Raw genomic sequence first — 22,190 nt, forward strand, 5'->3', positions numbered from 1 at the left:
ACCATTATACGGCTAAATTTATTAATTTCTAGCCTTGGTGATATACTTAGAAAGCTGTCTCCTACAATACAATCATAGAGATATTTTCCAATGATGTCCTTTTTTTTCACACTAAATCTTGAAGCCTCAAGTTAATTTGGGAAAACATGTATGTTAGGAATGAAATTAAAGTTTCCCAATAAATTTTCACTTATACAATTTATTGACTAATTTCTTATTTTCTCCACTAATTTGAAGTGTCTTCTTTGCCATATAGTAAATTCCCACATACATATTTTCTAAACCTGTACCTGTTAAATTAGTGCCTCTAGGACACTACTTCCATTATCTCTGTCCATTATTTTTGTTTTAAAACTTTTTAGTTCTTCTTAAGAATATCTGCTTGTAGAAGAAATTCTGAACTAATCAGAATTTTGGGAGTAATTTGGGGGAAACTGACATCTCTACCATATTGGGTCTTCCCATCCAAGAATATGACACAGCTGTTTATTCTGGCCTTTTCTGTCCTTCTATAAAGTTTTACAATTTTTTCATCTTGCACATTTCTCAATAAATTTATCTTTAAGCATTTTAGAGTTTTTGAATACAACTGTGAATAGGATCTTTTGCTATGCATAAGAAGGTTAATTATTATTATTATTATTTTTTGCCTGTTTCTATTTGGCCATCTTACTAAACTTTTTGGCTCCAGATTAAGAACTTATTTATCTAATTAATACTTGTGCTTATTTTTCTAAGTTGAGTGCTAGAAAAAGCAGGTCTCCTGCCCAGTCCCATATTCCAGAGATAGCTAGTGTTAAACATTCTTTCATAATTTCCAACTGATTCTTTTGAACTATTCTAGGTATGTAAGAATTTAGTCTTTCCTCTTCATTACTTATTCTTATTTCTCTTCCTTATCTACTGCCTTGTCCCACAGCAGCAGTTTTGGCTGATTCCTGACTGTAATGGAAAGTCATTAGTGCTTCACTGTTAACTGGATGATCACTGATAGCTTTCAATGGATAATCTTCAACAGGTTAAGAACATGTTTATTCCTATAATAAAAGGGCTTTTTCTGCTTTTAATCAGTAATGAATCTGCAATTTTACCAAAACCTATTTGGGCATTTTGCTTTTTCTTCTCCCAATAAATTATACTTTCTACTGTTAAATCAGTTTTGCATTATTGGACTAAATCCTACTTGATCTCTATATACATTGTTTGAGGACAGTCCTGGATTCTACTTGCTAACATTTTATTTAGGATTCTTTGATTTACAGTATTAGTAATACTAAACTACATTTTCTTTCCTTTAGGATGATATTTTTGTTACAATTTAGAGCTGAGGTTATTTTAGCCTCTCGTAACACAGACCCTTTCAATTACGTGATTTCAAATGTCAGTCGTGTTTCTCACCATCACTGTTCCTTTTTAAATGAAAACTAACCTGACAACCCACTACAGTATTCTTGCCTGGAGAATTCCATGGACAGAGGAGCCTGGCAGGCTACAGTCCATGTGGCTGCAAAGAGTGGGACACCACTGAGCCTGACTAACATTAACAATTACAAATCCAAAAAGCACAAAAGCAAAATACTAGCCAAGTAGACTTTTAAGCATGTAAAAGCAATAGTTTTACACATCTCCATTCCCATTTAATAAACAAGTATGTATCACTCAACTAAAACTAATCACACTATGAACCATCCAAGAAAAAATAGTGCCCTTAACTGATATTAACAGCAAACAAAAAGAGAACCACACCCTATCATATATTTTTTAAAGTTAACAGTAAGGTTATTATTCATTTATTATTGAAGTATAGCTGATTATTGTCTTAGTTTCAGGTGTACAGCAAAGTGATTCAGTTATACATACAAATATATATTCAGATTCTTTTTCCTTATAGATTATTACAAAATACTGAGTATAGTGTGCTACACAGTAGGTCCTTGGTGGTGATCTGTTTTATCTATAATACTGTATATCTGTTAATCCCAAACTCTTCATTTATGCCTCTCCCTACCTTCCCCTTTAGTAAACATAAGTTTGTCTTCTATGTATTTGACTTTACTTCTGTTTTGTATTTAGGATTTTTTTTTTATTCCACATATAAGTGATACATGGTATCTGTCTTTCTCTGACTTATATCACCTAGTATAATGATCTCTTGGCCCATCTATGTTCCTGCAAACATTATTTCATTCTTTTTTATGGCTTAATAGTATTCCATTGTGTGTGTGTGTGTGTGTGTGTGTGTGTGTGTACACACACACACACACATCTTCTTTATCCATTCTTCTATCACTGGACATCTAGGTTGCTTCCATGTCTTGACTATTGTAAACAGTGCTGCAGTGAACACTGGGGTGCATGTATATTTTCATATTATGGTTTTCTGGATATATGTACAGAAGTGGGACTGCTAGCTCATATATATGGCAGTTCTATTTTTGGTCTAAGGAATCTCCATACCTTTCTCTACAGTGGCTGCACCGATTTACATTCTCACCAACCGTGTAAGAGGGACCCCTTTTCTCCACACCCTCTCTCTAACATTTATTGTTTGTAGACTTTTTTGATGATGGCCATTCTGACTGGTGTGAAGTAACACCTCTTCATTGTTTTGGTTGGCATTTCTCTAATAATTAGTGATGCTGAGCATATTTTCATGTGCATTTTGGCCATCTGTATGTCTGTTTTGGAGAAGTGTCTGTTTAGATTTACTGCCAAGTTTTCAATTGGGCTGTTTGGTGCTTTGTTATTGAGCTATATGAGCTATTTACATACTTTGGAGATTAGTCCCTTGTCGGTGGCTTTATTTGCAAATATTTTCTCCCATTCTGTGGGTTGTTTTTTTTTGTTTATGGTTTCCTTTGCTATGCAAAAGCTTTTAAGTTTAATTAGGTCTCATTTGTTTTTGTTTTTATTTTCATTATTCTAGGAAGTGGATCCGAAAAGATACTGTTTCAGTTTATGCCAGAGAGTGTTCTGTGTTTTCCTCTTAAGAGTTTTATAATATCTAATCCTACATTTAGGTCGTTAATCCATTTTATTTTTTGCATAACGTTAAAAAATGTTCTAGTTTCATTCTTTTACATGTAGCTCGCTATTGTTTTCTCAACATCACTTATTGAACAGACTGTCTTTTCTCCACTGTACAGTCTTGCCTACTTTGTCACTGATTAGTTGACCATACATCTGTGGGTTTATCTCTGGACTTCCTATCTTGTTCCAATTGATCTATATTTCTGTTTTTGTGCCAGTACCATACTATTTTGATTACTATAGTTGAGGTGCAGTCTAAAGTCAGGGTCCTCCAGCTCCGTCTTTTTCCTTTCTCAAGACTGCTTTGGCTATCCGGAGTCTTTTGTGTTTGCATACAAACTGTAAACTTTTTTTGTCCTAGTTCTGTGAAAAATGCTATTGGTTATTTGATATGGATTGCACTGAATCTGTTCATTGCTTTGGGTAGTTGAGTCGTTTTTATATTGATTCTTACCATACAAGAACATGCTGTATCTCTCTGTGTCATCTTTGATTTCTTTCATCAGTATCTTTCATCTTATAGTTTTCTGACTACAGATCTTTGGCCTCCTTAGGCAGGTTTATTCCTAGGTATTTTGTTCTTTTTGATGTGATGGTGCATGGGGTTGTTTCCTTAATTTCTCTTTCTGACCTTTCATTGTTAGTATACAGAAATGCCAGAAATTTCTGCATATTAATTTTGTATCTTACAACTTTACCAGATTCACTGATTAGCTCTAGTAGTTTTCTGGTAATATCTTTAGGATTTCCTATGTATGGTGTTATATCATATCATCTCAAAACAGACACTTCTTTTGGAACCCTTTATTCTTTTTTCTTCCCATTGCTGTGGCTTAAGACTTCCAAAACTATGTTGAATAAAAGTGGTGAGAGTGGACATCCTTGTCTTGTTCCTGATCTTAGAGGAAATCCTTTCAGCTTTTCACTGTTGAGAGTAATGTTAGCTGTGGGTTTGCTGTATGTAGCCTTTATTATGTTGATGTAGGTTCCCTCTATGCCCACCTTCTGGAGAGCTTTATTTTTCTAATCATAAATGGATGTTAAATTTTATCAAAAGCTTTTTCTGAATCTATTGAGATGATCATAGAGTTTTTATTCTTCAATGCATTAATGTGGCAGATCACACCGATTTGCAGATACTGAAAAATCCTTGTATTCTTGGCTAAATCCCACCTGATCATGGTTTGTGATCCTTTTAAGGTATTATTGGATTCAGTCTGCTAGTATTGTGTTGAGAATTTTTGCATCTGTGTTCATTAGTGATAGTGGCCTGTAATTTTCTTTTTTTGTGGTATCTTTATCTGGTTTTGGCATCAGGGTGATTGTGGCTTTTTCTATTGAGTTTAGCAGTGGTTCCTTACCCTTTAATATTTTGTAACAGTTTCAGAAGAATAGATATTAAGTCTTCTCTAAGTGTTTGGTAGAATTCACCTGTGAGGCCATCTGATCCTAGACTTTTGTTTGTTGGAAGTTTTTAAATCACAGTGTCACTTTTAGTACTAAGGATAGGTCTGTTCACATTTCTTCTGGTTCAGTCTTGGAAGGTTGTACATTTCTAAGAATATGTCCATTTCTCCCAAGCTGTCTATTTCATTGGCATATAGTTGCTTATAGTAGTCTCTTATGATCCTTTGTATTCTGTGATGTCCACTGTAACTTAGTTTTTCATTTCTAATTTTATTGATTTGAGCCCTCTCCTTTTCCTTAATGCGTCTGGTAAAGGTTAATCAAAGAACCAGCTTTTAGCTTCACTGATCTTTTCTATTGTTTTCATTGTCTCCATTTATTTCTGCTCCAATCTTTATGATTTCTTCTACTAACTCTGAGTTTTGTTTTTCTTTCTCTAGTTGCTTTAGCTGTAAGATTAGGCTGTTTACTTGATATTTTTCTTGTTTTCTGAAGTAAGATTGTCTTACTAAACTTCCTTCTTAAAATTGCTTTTTCTGTGTCCCCTAGGTTTTGTATTGTGGTGCTCATTTGGTCTAATGTGTCATTTAAGGCCTGTGTTTCCTTATTGATTTTCTGTCTGCATCTATCCATCGATGTAAGTGGGGTGTTAAAGTCCCCCACTATTGTGTTACTGTCGATTTCCCCTTTTATGACTGCTAGGAGTTCCCCAATGTATAAGATAAATGCTATACTGGGTGCATACTTACAATTGTTGTATCTGCTTGGATTAATCTTGATTATTTTGTACTGTCCTTTTTTGTCTCTTGTAACATTTTTCATTTTAAAGTCAATTTTGCCTGATATGAGTATTGCTATTCCAGCTTTCTTTGATTTTCATTTGTATGGAATACCTTTCTCCATCCCCTTTCAGTTTGTATGTGTCCTTAGATCTGAAGTGGGTCTCGAGGACAGCATATATGTGTGTGTGTCTTGCTTCTATATCCATTCAACCAATCTGTGTCTTCTGAATGAAGCATTTAATCTGCTTACATTTAAGGTAATTATCAATATATATGTTCTTAAGGCCATTTTGTCAGTTGTTTTGGATTTGTTTTTATAGGTCTTTTTTCTTCCCTTCCCTTGTGATCTGATGAATATCTTTAGTGTTGGGTTTGGATTACTTTTTGTGAGTGTGTATCTCTCATAGGTTTTTGGCTTGCAATTACCATGAGGTTTTGATATAGCAGTCTATACACACACACACACACACACACACACACAAAGATTAAGTTGCTGGTCTCTTAATTTCAAATGTATTTGTACTCTCCTCACCATTGCTGGTCTTGATATTGTATTTGTGTGTGACTGATTTCCTACTTTTACTGTTTGGTTGCCTTTACCAGTGAACTTTCCCATTAGTAATTTTCTCATTTTTAGTTGTGGCCTTACTTTTCTGTCTAGAAAAGTTCCTTTCTTGTTGTAAAGATGATTTGGGTGTACTGAGTTCTTTTAGCTTTTGCTTGTCTATAAAGCTTTTGATTTCTCTGTCAAAGCTAAGCAAGAGCCTTGCTGGATATTCTTGTTTGTATGTTTTTCCCTTTCATCACATTAAATATATCATGCCACTCCCTTCTGGCCTGCAGAGTTTCTGCTTAAAAAACATCAGCTGATAACCAGACAGGAATTCCCTAGTTGCTTTTAATATTTTCTCTTTTTGTCAATTTGATTAATGTGTGTCTTAATGTGTTCCTCATTGGGTTTATCCTGTATGGAATTCTCTGCACGTCTTGAACTTTGAGTGTGTGTTTCCTTTCCTTAGGGAATTTTTTGGCTATTATCTCTTCAAATATTTCTCAGGCCCTTTCTTCTCCTTCTGGGACCCCTTTAATGCAAACATTGGTACATTTAATGTTGATTCAGAAGCCTCTTGGACTGTCAACATTTCTTCTCATTCTTTTTTCTTAATTCTGTTCCAAACAGTGATTTCCAGCAATCTGGTGTCCAGCTCACTTTTTCATCTGCCTCATTTATTCTACTATTGATTCCATCTACCGTATTTTTCAATTCAGTTATTGTTCATCTCTGTTCTTTAAAGCATCTAGCTCTTTATTGTATCCCCTCAGTCTATGCCTCCATTCTTTTCCTGAGATCTTGGATCTTCTTTACTATTACGCCTATCTTCATTTCGCTTAGTTGTTCTTCTTGGGTTTATCTTAATCCTTCATCTAGAACATATTTTTCTGCCATCTCATTGTATCTAATTTTGTGCATCTGTGGTCCCTATTTCCAAGCTGCAGGACTACAATTTTCCTTGGTTCTGGTGCCTTCCCCCCTGGCAGGTGAGTTTCGTCAAGGGACTGGTACTTACCCACTGGTGGGTAGCGCTGGGTTTTGTCCCTCTGATAGGCAGGACTGTCTCAAGTGATGTGTTTATGGGTGGCTGTTGGGTGAAGCCAGGTTCCAAAATGGCCATCTCTGTGAGAGCTCACAATGATGAGCCTTCCCTGGGGTGTTCACTACTGTGAGCCACAGCTGACCCCGCCTCCCCAGGACCCCCACTTAAGAACCAAAGGTAGGTCTAGCCCATGTGCCTACAGAGTCACTGCTTTGCCCTGGGTCCCAGTGCATGTGAAACCTCGTGTGCACCCTCCAAGAGTGGAGTCTCTTCTTGTTCCCCCCAGTCCTGTGGAGCACCTGCAGTCAAGCCCGACTGGTTTTCAAAGCCAAAATGCTCTGGAGGCTCTTTCTTCTTATTCCAGACCCTCAGGCTGGGGAGCCTGATGTGGGGCTCAGAACTCTCACTTCTATGGGACAGTCTCTGTGATATGATTATTTTCCAGTTTGCAGGTCACCCTCCCACTAGATTTGGGAGTTGATTATAAAACAGAAGCATTCCTACAATCTCACTGTGACTTGTCTTTGGGTGTAGAATACCTTTTTTGGTGGGTTTAAGTCTTTTTTTGGTCAATGGCTATTCAGCAATTAGTTGTGATTTTGGTGTTTTTGTGAGAGGAGGTGAATTCACGTCCTACTCCACCATCTCATCTCCTGCCTCTCTCATTCTTAAGCAGTAGTTGAGCCCTGACTCACAAGCAGATATCTCTGATGGTTCATCATGAAAGATAATGCCACTGTCTGCTGCTGTGTCTCTACTGTGCAATTCCGTTACCTTAGGAAAGTTTCTAAAATAAGGTGCTTTTTCATCTTGAAATTTTTCTAGCATTCTGGATCCTTTACACCTTCTTGAAAATTACCAGCATCATCTGAAAATCTTGTTTTGTTGTGTTTCAAAGATACTGCATGGTTTAGAAATTCTGAAGCTGACAGTAAGCTCTTTTAATAAAATAAAAATCAAAAGTCTAAGGATTCAAAGGGAAGTCAGTTGAGAATACAGGAAACATGTTTCTGGGCCCCCTGATGCTAATACCAACCTGCATCAGATTTCAGTGAGTCTATGCCAAGAAAAATACCATTTGGGATGTGAGGCAAATGCAGCTTGTCACTCTTCTTGTTTGTAGTTAAGGACAGCTTATAAACCACCTGTGTAAGGTGTGTCATACACTCTCCTGGATGGTCTCCAGAAAAAAAAAATCTCTCAGTATTAGAGCATTCTGGGATAAGTTTAAGTGAAATGTTATAGAAAGCAATAAGAACCAGGTATGTGACCAGTTCAGGAGGGGTGGGAGGAATCAGCACTGAGGAAGAGAAGGAAAGAAACATGAACAAATGAGTGTCTGTGTCTTGCAGTCAAAAATCATCTGGACTAAATCAGTGCTGTTAAACATGAGGAAATATTATTTAGATATATACCCATATATATGTATATACTGAAGAATAACATTAATATTAGTGTTCTTATTGAAATTTTAAGATGAATTCAGTCTAATTTAGATGATATAGTTTAAGGCTAATTCTTTTAAAATTTTCATTGATTTCCTCTCTAAATGATCAAATAATGTTTGTTTTATGCTTAAATTAGCCTGAATTCACATGCTGTATATATACAGGGAAGATGATCTGACATTTGCTATTAAGTAAACTGTGATATTTTCTTAATCTCAAACAGGCCAGAAACAGTTTTAGAGAAACATACTGTAGCCACATATTTTAGGGGGAAGTAGCATGAATGGGGAGAAGGCAATGGCACCCCACTCCAGTACTCTTGCCTGGGAAATCCCATGGATGGAGGAGCCTGGTAAGCTACAGTCCATGGGGTCGCTAAGAGTCGGACACAACTGAGCGGCTTCACTTTCACTCTTCACTTTCATGCACTACAGAAGGCAATGTTAACCCACTCCAGTGTTCTTGCCTAGAGAATTCCAGGGATGGGGGAGCCTGGTAGGCTGCAGTCCATGGGGTCGCACAGAGTCGGACACGACTGACATGACTTAGCAGCAGCAGCAGCATGAATGGGGCTTCCTTAAATTTATTCCATACTCTTGTTCAGAAAAGACAGACAACACTGTCAGACAGATGGAGAACAAACTAAAAGCATCTACGAAGTGTTTTCATATACATTTTGCTGAATAATTTGATTCTAGAGCAGCACTGTCCATGATGGCACTTTATGCAATAGTGGAAATATTCTGCATCTGTGCTGACCACTGGCTCTATATGGCTACTGAGCACCTGAGTTTTAAATTTCGATTAAATTTTAATAGGCACATGTGACTTTGTGGTTGCATGTTTAGACCAACAGAACCTTCTGTTCTATAAGAAAAGATTACATAATATGTGTATAAATCATTATGACAACATTATCTAAAATTGTTTTTTGTGAACATGCCCTTCAGGGTAGAATTTTGTTATCTGCCTTCACTGTAGTGGTCCTTAATGACAGGACACATACTAGATCCTCTTTTTTTCTTTTCCCCCTATCCTAGGTTCTTTCTCTGACTGAAGAGAATAGTCATTTTAGTGGTTGATCAAGGACAGGTCTTTTGCCTTGACTAAATCACGAAGGAAAAAATTTGTTCAAAAATCTCTCAAAAGTGAATTTTAATCTTCCAATTAAAAGCAAGGCCTCAGGCTTAACCAACAGTTGTTATCATCAACAGCTCTCAAATTATCATACAAAAGAGTAAATGACACCACAATTCATAAAGCTTTTCTGAGGTTCTTTCTCCCTCTGGTACTAGGGGAATAGCCATAGAATAAATTCTATTTCATTAGATCAGAAGAAAGTTCTGTGATAGAGTTACAATTATTAAAAAAAAGACAGAAGCGTCTGGGGCAGAACGGATACATATGCATATAGATATGGCTGAGTCCCTTTGCTGTCCACCTGAAACTATCACAACATTATTAGTTGACCTCACACCAATACAAAATAAAAAGTTCAAAAATAAATAAAAAGAGAAAGGTAAGAAATATTTTACACTTGCTAGCAGGTCAATACCTCTGGCAGGTATTCTTGCTAAACAATTTTTTTGGACAGGAAGAGACATTCAGGTTTGACTTAAGTTATAGCACAAATTCATTAAAACAATCAACAACACAGCACTTACAGATGAAGCTTATAAATGTATTATTCAGCTATTTCAGGGTGGGGGAAAAACTCCAGAATATTAAAGTATCTTTACCTCGTAATGAACAAGTTGGTCCATTTTCTTGATTCTTAGAGCGCTTATTTCTGAACTGACTTGGAATATCTAATGAAAGGTCTTAAAAGGAAATAGGAAAACAGAACTGTTAAAGGAATATATAACCAAGCAAAAAATAATTTCCAAAAATGATGTATTTTTACAGATTTATCTCTTTACTGTCTTAGCTTTCAAAGGAAACATTGCAGTTATTATTTTAATACAGTATCATATCATCACATGCCAAATATGTCTTACCTAGGAATGGATCAAACTTTCTAGATTCTGTCCCACATATGAGACAGTTAACCTCATTTTGGAGAATGCCTCCGAATATAGCCGTGACAACTGTAGATGCTCCATTTCTAAAGAAAATCACACAGGAAAATATCTCAGTAAAAAACTAAAATATATGTAAAAGCTCCTCTAGGTCACTCCCCACTCCCTTTGGGGGATATATATATATATGTTAATTTAAATTATAGAATAACACAAAAGCTTAAAAGCTACATAGATGTATACCAAATACAAGGTTTAAGCCACTGGCCTTCTCTGACCCCTCTCCCAATCCCACTACCTTCTATAATACAAAAGTTACTAACACTGAACATTTGCCATTACTAATAGATCACATACATACCTGCACTCGGAGGAAGAGGACCCCTTTTCCCTCAAATATACCCCTCAGGAAATAGGAAACCCTTTTATATTAGATCCTTTGCAAGATTTCTCATCATATGGGGATCTCTCTAAATTACATTACTTTGAACAACAACCTTCATCAAAGATAGTTTAAGATTTTTTTTTAGATGGTCACATTTGGGGAAAATGAGGTAAACAAATTTAACATATACTTAGTCATCACTGGTAGAGAGATGATTTCACAATTAAACACTTAAACAATATTTCCCTTGTAGAGATCAAAAATATGTACAGCACTGTAAGAACAATAAGACACTAATTGTCCTAATGTTACTTAACCTATGTGTGCCTCAGCTTCATCAAATGTAAAATAGGAATAACATCTACCTACCTTAGAAGCCTGGTGATGATGATATGAGAATATACGTACAATGCTTTTTAGACAAGTGCTTACCGAAAAGAAAGCCTGTTGAGTACTGTAAGCATCTTTGATCTGAATAATCAGGGTCATACCTGCCTTCTGCTTGTCTTCTCTTCCCTAAGTATGTATCCTGGATGTGTACCTCACTCTGACAGGTGCACAGCGTGCCACGGTTTGGACAATAACAGCTGACAAGCACTTATGTACTTACGGGCCAGGCTCCATTCTAAGTACTTTCCGTGTGCTAAACTAATGCTCACAACAACTCTGAGGTAGAGAAGATTATCCCCATCTTACAGACAAGGAAGCTGAGGTTCAAAGGTTAAATAACTTGGCCCAAGTTCACACAGCTGGCCTGACCTAAGCACCTTCTGTGAACACTATGCTCCTTCTCTTAACAATATAGTATTGATGGGTATATACTTTGGTAAAAAATATTTAAAATCCCAAATGCCTCCAGGTTTCACTGCAACCACAGGAACCCACATAAAACTGTCAACAGAACAAATAAAGATAAATCAGAATATAAATAAATTATTAATGGTACTGAGGTTATTTTATTGTGTGCTTTCATTAATAGCACTATAGTGAACACAAATGTGAACTTTTGTAAACTTATGCAGTTATCTGAGCCAGGATATTGCTCTTTTTTACTAACAGTAATTTGAGGTGGTTTCTGTCACTTGCAGTCAATAGTATTCCTAACACACTGAACCACACTTTGAGTGCTCCAAATGAAACCTACTGCAATGATGAGACAGAAAAAACCTACCCAAGCAAACCTATTATTTTAAAAGTTCTGCTTCCTTTTCTTTGAAAGGGCTTCCTTCTATACTGGTAAAAGAAATACACTGTAGCTTTTTAAGTTGTTCATAAGATACATGATTTTAGTACTACAAAGGATATACCCCCCCAAAAATCTACTGAAAATAAAGGGTTTATGACTGATCCTTTCATACTGATATTCACATACTCTGCTGCCTTTAATTAAAGTGGAAACTGCTTTATTAAAAAGCAGTACATTGGAAGCAACCCAGACGCCCATCAGCAGACGAATGGATGAGGAAGCTGTGGTACATATACACCATGGAATATTACTCAGCCATTAAAAAGAATTCATTTCAATCAGTTCTAATGAGATGGATGAAACTGGAGCCCATTATACAGAGCGAAGTAAGCCAGAAAGATAAAGACCATTACAGTATACTAACACATATATATGGACTTTAGAAAGATGGTAATGATAACCCTATATGCAAAACAGAAAAAGAGACTCAGATGTATAGAACAGACTTGTGGACTCTGGGAGAAGGCGAGGGTGGGATGTTTCAAGAGAACAGCATTGAAACATGTATATTATCTAGGGTGAAACAGATCACCAGCCCAGGTTGGGTGCATGAGACAAGTGCTCGGGCCTGGTGCACTGGGAAGACCCAGAGGGATCGGGTGGAAAGGGAGATGGGAGGGGGGACTGGGATGGGGAATACATGTAAATCCATGGCTAATTCATTTCAATGTATGACAAAAACTACTGTAATGATGTAAAGTAACTAGCCTCCAACTAATAAAAATAAATGGAAAAAAAAAATAAAAAAAATAAAAAGCAGTACATTTAAACTCAATGTACTTCTTCCATTACAATTTCTTCCTCTGAACAAAAGATACTAATCAAGTCTTGGCTATTTTAAAATTATTTCAAAATCACTATTCTACATTATAACTGCACACCAAGAAAGTGTAAATATTAGCTACTTGGACAGGCTGTTATGCTGAGGAGGTCCTTTATACTTGCACTAACAATTTTCTATATATTAAAAAGAACCCACCTGCTATTTATTTCTGCCATCCTCACCCCCACCTTCAGTAGGGTTTTATGTGTTTATATGAATAAATACAAACACAGGAGACCTTTTTTGTTGATTTTTTTTTTTTTTTTGCAGTCTTAGCAAGTCTCATCCTTAGATCCTGAAATGCATCCGCCAGTGAATTTAAGGAAATATAAAGAAGCCTGAATTTTTAATATCTGAGAAGGGAATAGCTACCCACTCCAGTATTCTAGCCTGGAGAATTCCATAGACTGTATAGTCTATGGGGTTATAAAGAGTCGGACAAGACTGAGCGACTTTCACTTTTATGTTCCTAACTCACTAATGAAACTTAAAATTTACTATTATTTAAAATACCATTAAAAGATATGGATTAATACTGAAAACTCAGGAGTTACTAAAAGAACCACCTGTGACTATCACAAAATGTGATGCCCCCTCACTTCCCAAGGACTCGCCTCCTTAGAGCCCAGCTCAGCATCCTACTTGTATGACTATACCACCACATAAAATACAAAGCAGAATTTGTTATCTAATCCTATGTTTGAACTGATGCTAGCAGCAGGGACATTTCTACCAGATCACAGTTCCTTCCCCCTCCATCCTTGTTTCTAACTTGAACACAGCTCCTAGAACCTTGAGGATCAAACATTTTAAGAAGTATGGCCATTCATATTAATTGCCCTTCTCTGATACAATCAGATTAACTATGAGACTACAGATTTATGGACTGCCAGGCAATAATATGACAGCAACCCTATATATTATTTTCTTTCATTCTTTGGGGAATTCATCTTATAAAGTCCCTTTCTTGCATAGATAAGTATAAAGTTTTTCCCAAAATTTGAACACAAGGAGACAAATAAGCAAAATCCAAGCTGAAATAAAAGTCGATTATGTCTTTCTTAGCAAAATAAACATTCTGATCCCAAGTATTAGTACTTGGGAAAGCAACCAAACGGTTGTTTTGTTCATACTGATAGGCAAAAAAACCCCAAAATTCAGAAAAGTTATCAGTGCCTCGGTATGATTAAAAAACAGGTTAAAAAAATAAAATTATTTTTGGAAAAGTTAAGTCCAAAATGAAGCTGTAGGAAAATACACATTCAAAATATTTTAAGCCCTTGTGATTAGTGAACAAATGGAAATGAAATCTTACATGCAACATTTGTTACTTGCAGACAGAGTAGAATTCTCTTGCAGAATTGATGAGCGGGAAATACCGTTGAAACCACCCTGGAGTTCCAAGTGCAGGTGGTCTAACAGGTAGCGCATGAACTCATGGGCATCCTGCTGCTGGTAGCCCCTAGAAGCAAACGCAGTCAGTCACCGAGGGGCTCTGCCTACCCAGCCCAGCTCGCTGGAGGGTGGTGCTGGGAGGGCCGCGACGCTGCGCTCAGAACACAGGGGGGCTCCCTTGTCCTTCACCCTCACTTCCTTCTTATCTTACACATAAAATTCCCTTCAAGACAAGAATTCCACTTCTTAAAAATCAGTTTGGAAATACGGACTAGTAGAGCTAATTGGACTTACACTAACCTCAACTGACTTCACCCAAGAGGAACACTGAGAGGCAAAAAGGGGGTTGTGTGACCTGCCTGAAGTCCTACAACAGGAGAGTAACAGAGATGGGACCACAACTCTGTCTCCTGGTGGACTGTGAATTTCCTCATTTCCCACGTAGCCTCTCTAGGAGACGTTCACACGTTAAAACTTCACATCATACCTGCACCAGAAAACCAGGTCTAAAGTTTTATTAAAGTTTGTTTTAAGAAATAAAACCTTTAGATTAAAAGATAATTTTCAAACACTGGCTGAAAGGAAGAAAAATTTTATCTAAAGAGCTGAAGATGTGTAACATTCTATCATCCTAATCTCTGATTCAAAGGACATTTTTTTAAACAAAATTTTCAAAATGCATTGACTCATATACAGTTATGCTGTAGCCTAAAACTTGAATATATATAGCCACATATTCTGAGGTTATTTCTTAAACTGTATTCAGTCAGGAAATTCTATGGAATTCTTGTACTAATACAGATCAATGACAAGTGCAGAATAATGAAATCTGACAAAATTAAGCTGGTACAGCTAGAAGGGTTAGAGGTTTATGTTGATAAATCAGCATGATGTCTAAAGCATATTTATAAAATTATGGATAAGAAAGACTACAATTTTTACCAGCATGGAAGGTTCTCTTTAATCTCTGCCCTAAGTGGCAAGTTTTCTGACCTGATCTGGAGTCAAAACTTTCATTGCCCTTCTAGGCAGTGGTTCCACAAACAAAATTTCTTTTAGCCAGATTTCTCCCCTTTTCCTAAAATTTTTCCTGGAAATAAATTATGGAAATGATCTGCCTAATCAATGGAATTTACATCAAAAGTATTTCACTGTAACTTTTTCTAAACTATTTAGCAACTAAATAGTAATACATATGTTGTTTAAGTATTTAAGACTCTTATGAATAAAATGTCAAACTTAAGTAAAACTATTCAAACTTCGTAGTTCCTTTATATATACCTAAGGAGATGCTTTAAACCTTTTCAATATACATCTTTTTCATGACTGAAAGATAATATCAGTATCTCAGGTCATATCTGAAATTCTATCTTATATAAAAAAGTTTTATTGTCTGACCAAAATAACCTAATATCTAATCATCATTTTCTAAAATGGATCATTAAAACCTGTATCTTGTAGTTATGTCAATTTGCATTTTCATCAAACACATATCCATCCCTTAAAATAATCTAATGTACATTAATGAACATTTCCAACCACACCATGATTCACTTTCCTTATATCAAAATACATTATTTTCTACTGTTTCCTTTACCATTAGAAATACATTTGATGACCTATATGAGATCATGGAACACTCATTATTTCATAAAGGTAAGTTATAGGCATCTGTTACAATTTGTGATCTTTACCCAGAGAAGGAAGAGTATTTCTTCTAGGACTAGGACTTTTTTTTTTTTAATTCTGACTAAAGAAACATTTACAATTCCATTTCTAAACATTTAAATAAAATCTTTCATTGACTTATCTGTAGAATAGCAGCTCCAGTTTTACCACTGTTCCTTATCCTCACTTGTTTGTGACCTTACATAAAGATTACCTCTTTCTCTTTAATGTCTATAGAAAATCTGTATCATAAAGATAAATCATCTTAGAGAGCACACTGCAAACATAAAAAGCCTAGACGATCATAAGGCCTCCATTCTGAATGAGGGACACTGCTGAGGTAAAACACACAGGAACGTAGGGCAACTGTCTCTTCATCTTAAGAACAAAGAAAGGTTCCAATGAAGAAAATGTTACTTTGAGCCTGTTTAAGTGGAAAGCAGATATTCCAAATGAAACAGACACCACATAATACAGGCACACACAAGCACCTGTGCGAGGCTCCAACATGCACAACTGACACATGCCTATGCATCACTGGCCATCTGCTGTTTAGTGAGGACCACTGCATTACGTGGAAAATGGCACAAGCTGCTTCTGAAATATCTAGGACACGTAAGAGTTTTAGGTTCTGTTCATATTTAAAATAAGTTACAATTTTGCCCAAATTATCTGTAAAACCAAAAGCAGTTACATTTAGCTATTCCTACCCAGTGTAAGACATTAATCAAGGCTGAGTTTCTTTGAGACAAAAATACTAGAAAATGAAAATTAAAAATTAAAAAAAAAAGAAAATGAAAATAATTTTTTGTTTACAAACACACAAAAAAACCATACAATAGATAAATTCCTAATTAGAATACAGGTGTATCTCGTTTTACTGCACTTTGCTTTAGTGTGCTTTGCAGGTGCTGCGGTTTTTACAAGTCGAAGGTCTGTGGCAACCCTGCTTTAGGCAAGTCTGTTGGGGCCATTTTCCAACATTTGTTCACTCTGTGTCTCTTATCACATTTTGGTAATTCCTGTAAAACTTAAAATTTGTCCATTATTACTATTATGTTTGTTACCGTGATCAATGGTCAGTGATCTTTGATGTTACTCTGGTAACTGTTTTAGGGTGCCACAACCATGTAAAGCAGCAAGCTTAGTAAATGTTGTGTGTGTTCTGACTGTTCCAGGGACAAGCTGTTCCTGCCTTTCTCCCTCCCTTTGGGCCTCTGTATTCCTTGAGACACAATGATATTCAAACTAGGCCAAATAACAACCCTTAATGGCCTCTAAGTGTTTAACTGACAGGAAGAGTCGCAAGTCTCTCATTTTAAACCAAAAGCTAAAAGGATTAAGCTTAGTGAGGAAGATATGTCAAAAGCCGACAGAGGCCAAAAGCTAGGCCTCTTGCACCAAACAGACAGGTTGTGAAAGCAAAGGAAAAGTTCTTGAAGGAACTTAAAAGTGCTACCCCAGGGAAGACACCATTGATTTAAAAAGTGAGACCCTATTGCTGATAGGGAGAAAGATTTATCAGTCTGGACAGAAGATCAAACCAGCCACAACATTTCCTTCAGCCAAAGCCTAATTTAGAGCAAGGCCTTAATAACTCTCCTCCATTCCAGGAAGGCTGAGAGAGGTGAGGAAGCTGCAGGAGAAAAGCTTGAAGCTAGCAGAGGTTGGTAAGTGAGGTTTAAAGAAAGAATCCATCTCCCTAACATACATGTGCAAGGTGAAGCGGCAAGTGCTGATGTAGAACCTGCAGCAAGATATCCAGATCTTGCTAAGATCAACAATGAAGGTGGCTACACTAACCAACAGATTTTCAATGTTGACAAAACAGCTTTATACTGGAAGATGATGTCATCTAGGACTTTCACGGCCAGAGAGGAGAAGTCAACGTCTGGCTTCAAAGGACAGAGTGACTTTCCTGTTAGGGGCTAATGCAGCTGGAGACTTGAAGCTGAAGCCAGTGCTCATTTACCAGTCTGAAAATCCTAAGGCCATAAGAATAATGCTCAATCCACTCTGCCTGTGCTCTATAAATGGAGCCACAAGGCCTGGATGTAGTACATCTGTTTACAACACGATTTACTGAATATTTTAAGCATACTGTTGACACTCTCAGACAAGATTTCTTTCAAAATATTACTGCTCAAGAACAACACACCTGTGACGTGTTGTCCATGAGCTCTGATGGAGACATACAATGAGATGAAAGTTGTTTTCAGAGATCAAACTCCCTGGATACTGACATCTGTTAACCAAGGAAAATGGGTTTTCTAAACTGTAAAAAATTTTACTTTGGGATTATAACTACAATAAAAACATAATTCAAGACTCACTTCATTTCCACTTTGGCATGTTATAAGAACTTTACCCTGTATACATAAGAAGTAGTGGTGGTTTAGCCACTAAGTCATGTTCAACTCTTTTGTGACGCCATAGGTTGCAGCCCGCCAAGCTTCTCTGTCCATGGGACTTTCCAGGCAAACATCCTGGAGAGGGTTGCCATTTCCTCCTCCAGGGGATCTTCCCGACCCAGGGATCAAACCCAGGTCTCCTACAATGCAGGAGGTTTCTTCACCAACTGAGCCACCAGGGAAGCCCAATATATATAATAGGAGTAACAATTATAAGAAGAAAACCCTACCTCACAGCCTTACACCTGGGCATTGGGCAGTGACCCTGCACTAAAACTTTATCCATGATACAATCTCAAGATCTAGGTCTAACCAAGAGAAAATTATTCTTTGAGAAACCCACTCCAGTATTCTTGCCTGTAAAATCCCATGGACAGAGGAGCCTGGTGGGCTACAATCCTTGAGGTCACAGAGAGTAGGACACGACTTGGTGACTGAACAACAACATGGAAGTGGGGAACAATATGAATTATTACAGAACAAAGAGAAAGCCCTGCTGAGAACACAGAGACATGTTATTCTGCTTAGTCTCTCAGTCATTAGCGAGATCTAAGAGGCCATGTTTTACAGGAATCACTCCAGCAACGCCATCCAAATTTCTCAACCTGGTCAGCTTTTCCAGTTCTTTTCTTTCATTGGTAGGAATAATAGAATGTATAAAATTAGGTAGCTAAAAACTAACTCACGCTCACGGCTAGAATAAATAAACTGGTAGAGGTAATGGGAAGATTTAGATGAAAAGCAGAATTCTATTAAATGAAGAGGGAACTGAGTCACCATGCAATCCAAGTAGAAGAGTACAGAAACAGCTGATAGGCCTCACTTGGGCATGGGAACAAGTTCCTACAAGTTTACTGTGAACACATCTATCAGTGACCAGTGCCATAAAGACCTGGGTTCTCATTCTGGTCCTAACACCTACTAGATGCATAACACTGAACTGCTCTCCTTTGTCGAAGTTTCATCTTTAAAATGAGGCTAACACTTCCTGTGGATAATAATTGCAGCCATGAAATCAGAAGATGCTTACTCCTTGAAAAGAAAGCTATGACAAACCTAGACAGAGTATTAAAGAGCAAAGATATCACTTTGGTGACAAAGGTCCAAATAGTCAAAGCTATGATTTTTCCAGTAGTCATGGATGGATGTGAGTTGGCCCATAAAGAAGGCTGAGTGCCAAAGAATTGATGCTTTTGAACTGTGGTGTTGGAGAAGACTCTTGAGAGTCCCTTGGACAGCAAGAAGATCAAACCAGTAAATCTTAAAGGAAATCAACCCTGAATACTCACTGGAAGGGCTGATGCTGAAGCTTCAATACTTTGGCCATCTGATGTGAACAGCCAACTCACTGGAAAAATACTCAGATGCTGGGAAAGATTGAAGGCAAAAAGGAGAAGAGAGTGGCAGAGGATGAGATGGTTGGACAGCCGATTGAATCATGGATAGCCCATTGAATCATGGATAGTCCACTGAATCAAGTCCATTACCGATTCAATGAACATGAACTTGGGCAAAGTTCATGGGAGCTAGTGAAGGGCAGGGAGGCCTGGCGTGTTGCAGTCTATGGGGTTGCAGAGAGTTAGACATGACTTAGCAACTGAACAACAGCAATGCTTCCTACCTTGATGGGAATTCTGTTGTGTTTCTTAACGAAGATCAAATATAAAATACCCAAAGTGCTTGGCACATAATAGATACTCAACAAATGGAAGCACTTTTTATCTGATAACAAAACACAAGGATTAAATCCCTATCAAGAGTCTAACTAGGTCAGTTCAGTCGCTCAGTCATGTCTGACTCTTTGCAAACCCATGGACTGCAGCATGCCAGGTTTCCCTGTCCATCACCAGTTCCTGGAGCTTACTCAAACTCATGTCCATTGAGTCGGTAATGGCATCCAACCATCTCATCCTGTTGTCCCCTTCTCCTCCTGCCTTTAATCTTTCCCAGCATCAGGGTTTTTTTCCAGTGATTCAGTTCTTCACATCACGTGGCCAAAGGAGTGGAGCTTCAGCTTCAGCATCAGTCCTTCCAATGAATTTGGGATTTATTTCCTTTAGGATTGACTGGTTGGATCTCCTTGCAGTCCAAGGGACTCTTGAGTCTTCTCTGACACCAAAGTTCAAAAGCAGCAATTCTTCACCACTCAGCTTTCTTTATGGTCCAACTCTCACATCCATACATGACTACTGGAAAAACCATAGCTTTGACTAGACAGAACTTTGTCAGCAAAGTAACGTCTCTGCTTTTTAAAATGCTATCTAGGTTAATCATTGCTTTTCTTCCAACAAGCTTCTTTTAATTTCACGGCTGCAGTCACCACCTGCAGTGATTTTGGAGCCCAAGAAAATAAAGTTGTCTAACTAGGTGATTGATAGAAATTTCTACCAGTGATTAACGATAACTTAACAATCATTTCTACCTTTCCTATTTAGAGTCAGATAATGCTAAAATTCTTACAAGATATTCTTTCCTGAGAAGAGATTTCAACAACATGAAATAGAAAAGAAATATCCTTCAAAACAAAGACCAGGGTTAACAATAGTCAATTACATCCGACCCTCAAGGCCACACTCTTCAGGAAGGCAACAACTCCTGTTACCCTTCAGACATTTCTCCACACTACCCATAGATCTGAACCACTCTGAGACAATCAAGCAAGATACACTGCTAGGGTTTACTACACCGTGCTGGCTTTAAAAAAGGAGAGGAGCATATATTAGATGCCAGAATCATGACTAGTAAGAACCATGATGTGCTTCAGAAAGATGAAATCAGCAGAAGGTGGCAAAGGCTTTGTCAAACACCCGCAGTGCTTCAAATCTGCTGCTCGCTACAGGGCTGATGAGCCTAGGAGAAGAGGGGCTTTTCTGACAGCAGGGCGTTTCCCTCTCAAGTGAGACTAGATAAACAACATGGAAAACTCAGCGACTGCAGCCATGTAAGGAGATGATCTGTTCATTTTGTTACTGTCTGAGAAATGAATCTTATGGACTTAACTACAGTCTGGAATACAGTGCCATGGTTTTCTACTGATTACATTTGGATTTTTTTCTTTTAGCTGAAATAAGACAGTGTATGATGATAATTACCGTTTATAAGATTTTAAAAGAATCAAGGAAATTTTGCCCAGTATGTTTTCCTAGAGCACATAAGTTATTTATAAGGTCTTTGCTTTTATAACAACAAAATGCCCTGCTTTTTGTTAAAGACATTTCTGAGGTCTATTATTTAAACACATTATCTAGTAGGATATATCCAACTTACCTTCTCCTTAAAAAACAAAACAGTCTTCATTACCAAGAATACCACTTGTTGGAAATTGTTTCAGGAACAATGTAAGGACTACTATTAATGTTTTAAATATCCTTCATTAAATATTACTTACCTAAAATTGGGCATAATCTTCCAAACAACATAAAACAAGGACTCTGGGCTAAATGCAGTCTGGCTACCTTGCCATAAAGCACAGAGTGTCTTTCTAAATTCTTCCACCAAAGACCTAGAAGAGAGGAAGGGATGATGAGACCCCACTGCATTCACAAGAGGCTAGTGTTTTACTACACAATGCCAAACTGTCTAAAATTCACAAATAAAATATAAAAACATAAAAAGTTTGGTCTCTTCTGAACTAAATCTGACAGTTAAGTAACAGCATCTCAAAAACCCATATAAAAAGCAGTAATTACTTGACAAAACTAGTTTTTCAATTGTATGGTGAACTCTTGAGTATGCCAAAGTACCATCATACTTGTATAATAAAGCAATGGATAAGTTACAAACCAAATTACTTACTGATGCATATTTTCAAGCATGTAAAACAAGTAACAGAATCCCTTGTCCACCTCCTGGCTCTTTCCTTCTTGCCCCTCACTAGGAGCACCTCTCCGACTTGTTCGGCGCTGTCTGCTCATCTCTGCTGCAGAGAGGTAATCTGACTGCAGAGCTTCAAAACTCACCTCTGCACTGCTACTGCTAAGTC

At 37.2% G+C, this 22,190-nt stretch overlaps 1 protein-coding gene across 4 annotated transcripts in view; it reads right to left on the bottom strand.

Moving 5' to 3' along the window:
• Positions 1-22,190, bottom strand: part of USP3 (ubiquitin specific peptidase 3) — a 157,370-nt gene that overhangs the window by 23,596 nt on the left and 111,584 nt on the right. For all 4 annotated transcript variants that reach the window (XM_070469158.1, XM_020901533.2, XM_070469157.1 and 1 more), the window contains 4 exons: positions 21,597-21,710; positions 14,050-14,196; positions 10,260-10,366; positions 10,002-10,082 (listed from right to left, as the gene is read on the bottom strand). In XM_070469158.1, coding sequence (XP_070325259.1) covers positions 10,002-10,082; positions 10,260-10,366; positions 14,050-14,196; positions 21,597-21,710 — 449 coding nt within the window. The remainder of the gene's footprint in view (positions 1-10,001; positions 10,083-10,259; positions 10,367-14,049; positions 14,197-21,596; positions 21,711-22,190) is intronic.

This window comes from Odocoileus virginianus, chromosome 6 (assembly GCF_023699985.2).
Source record: "Odocoileus virginianus isolate 20LAN1187 ecotype Illinois chromosome 6, Ovbor_1.2, whole genome shotgun sequence".
Lineage (NCBI taxonomy): Eukaryota > Metazoa > Chordata > Mammalia > Artiodactyla > Cervidae > Odocoileus > Odocoileus virginianus.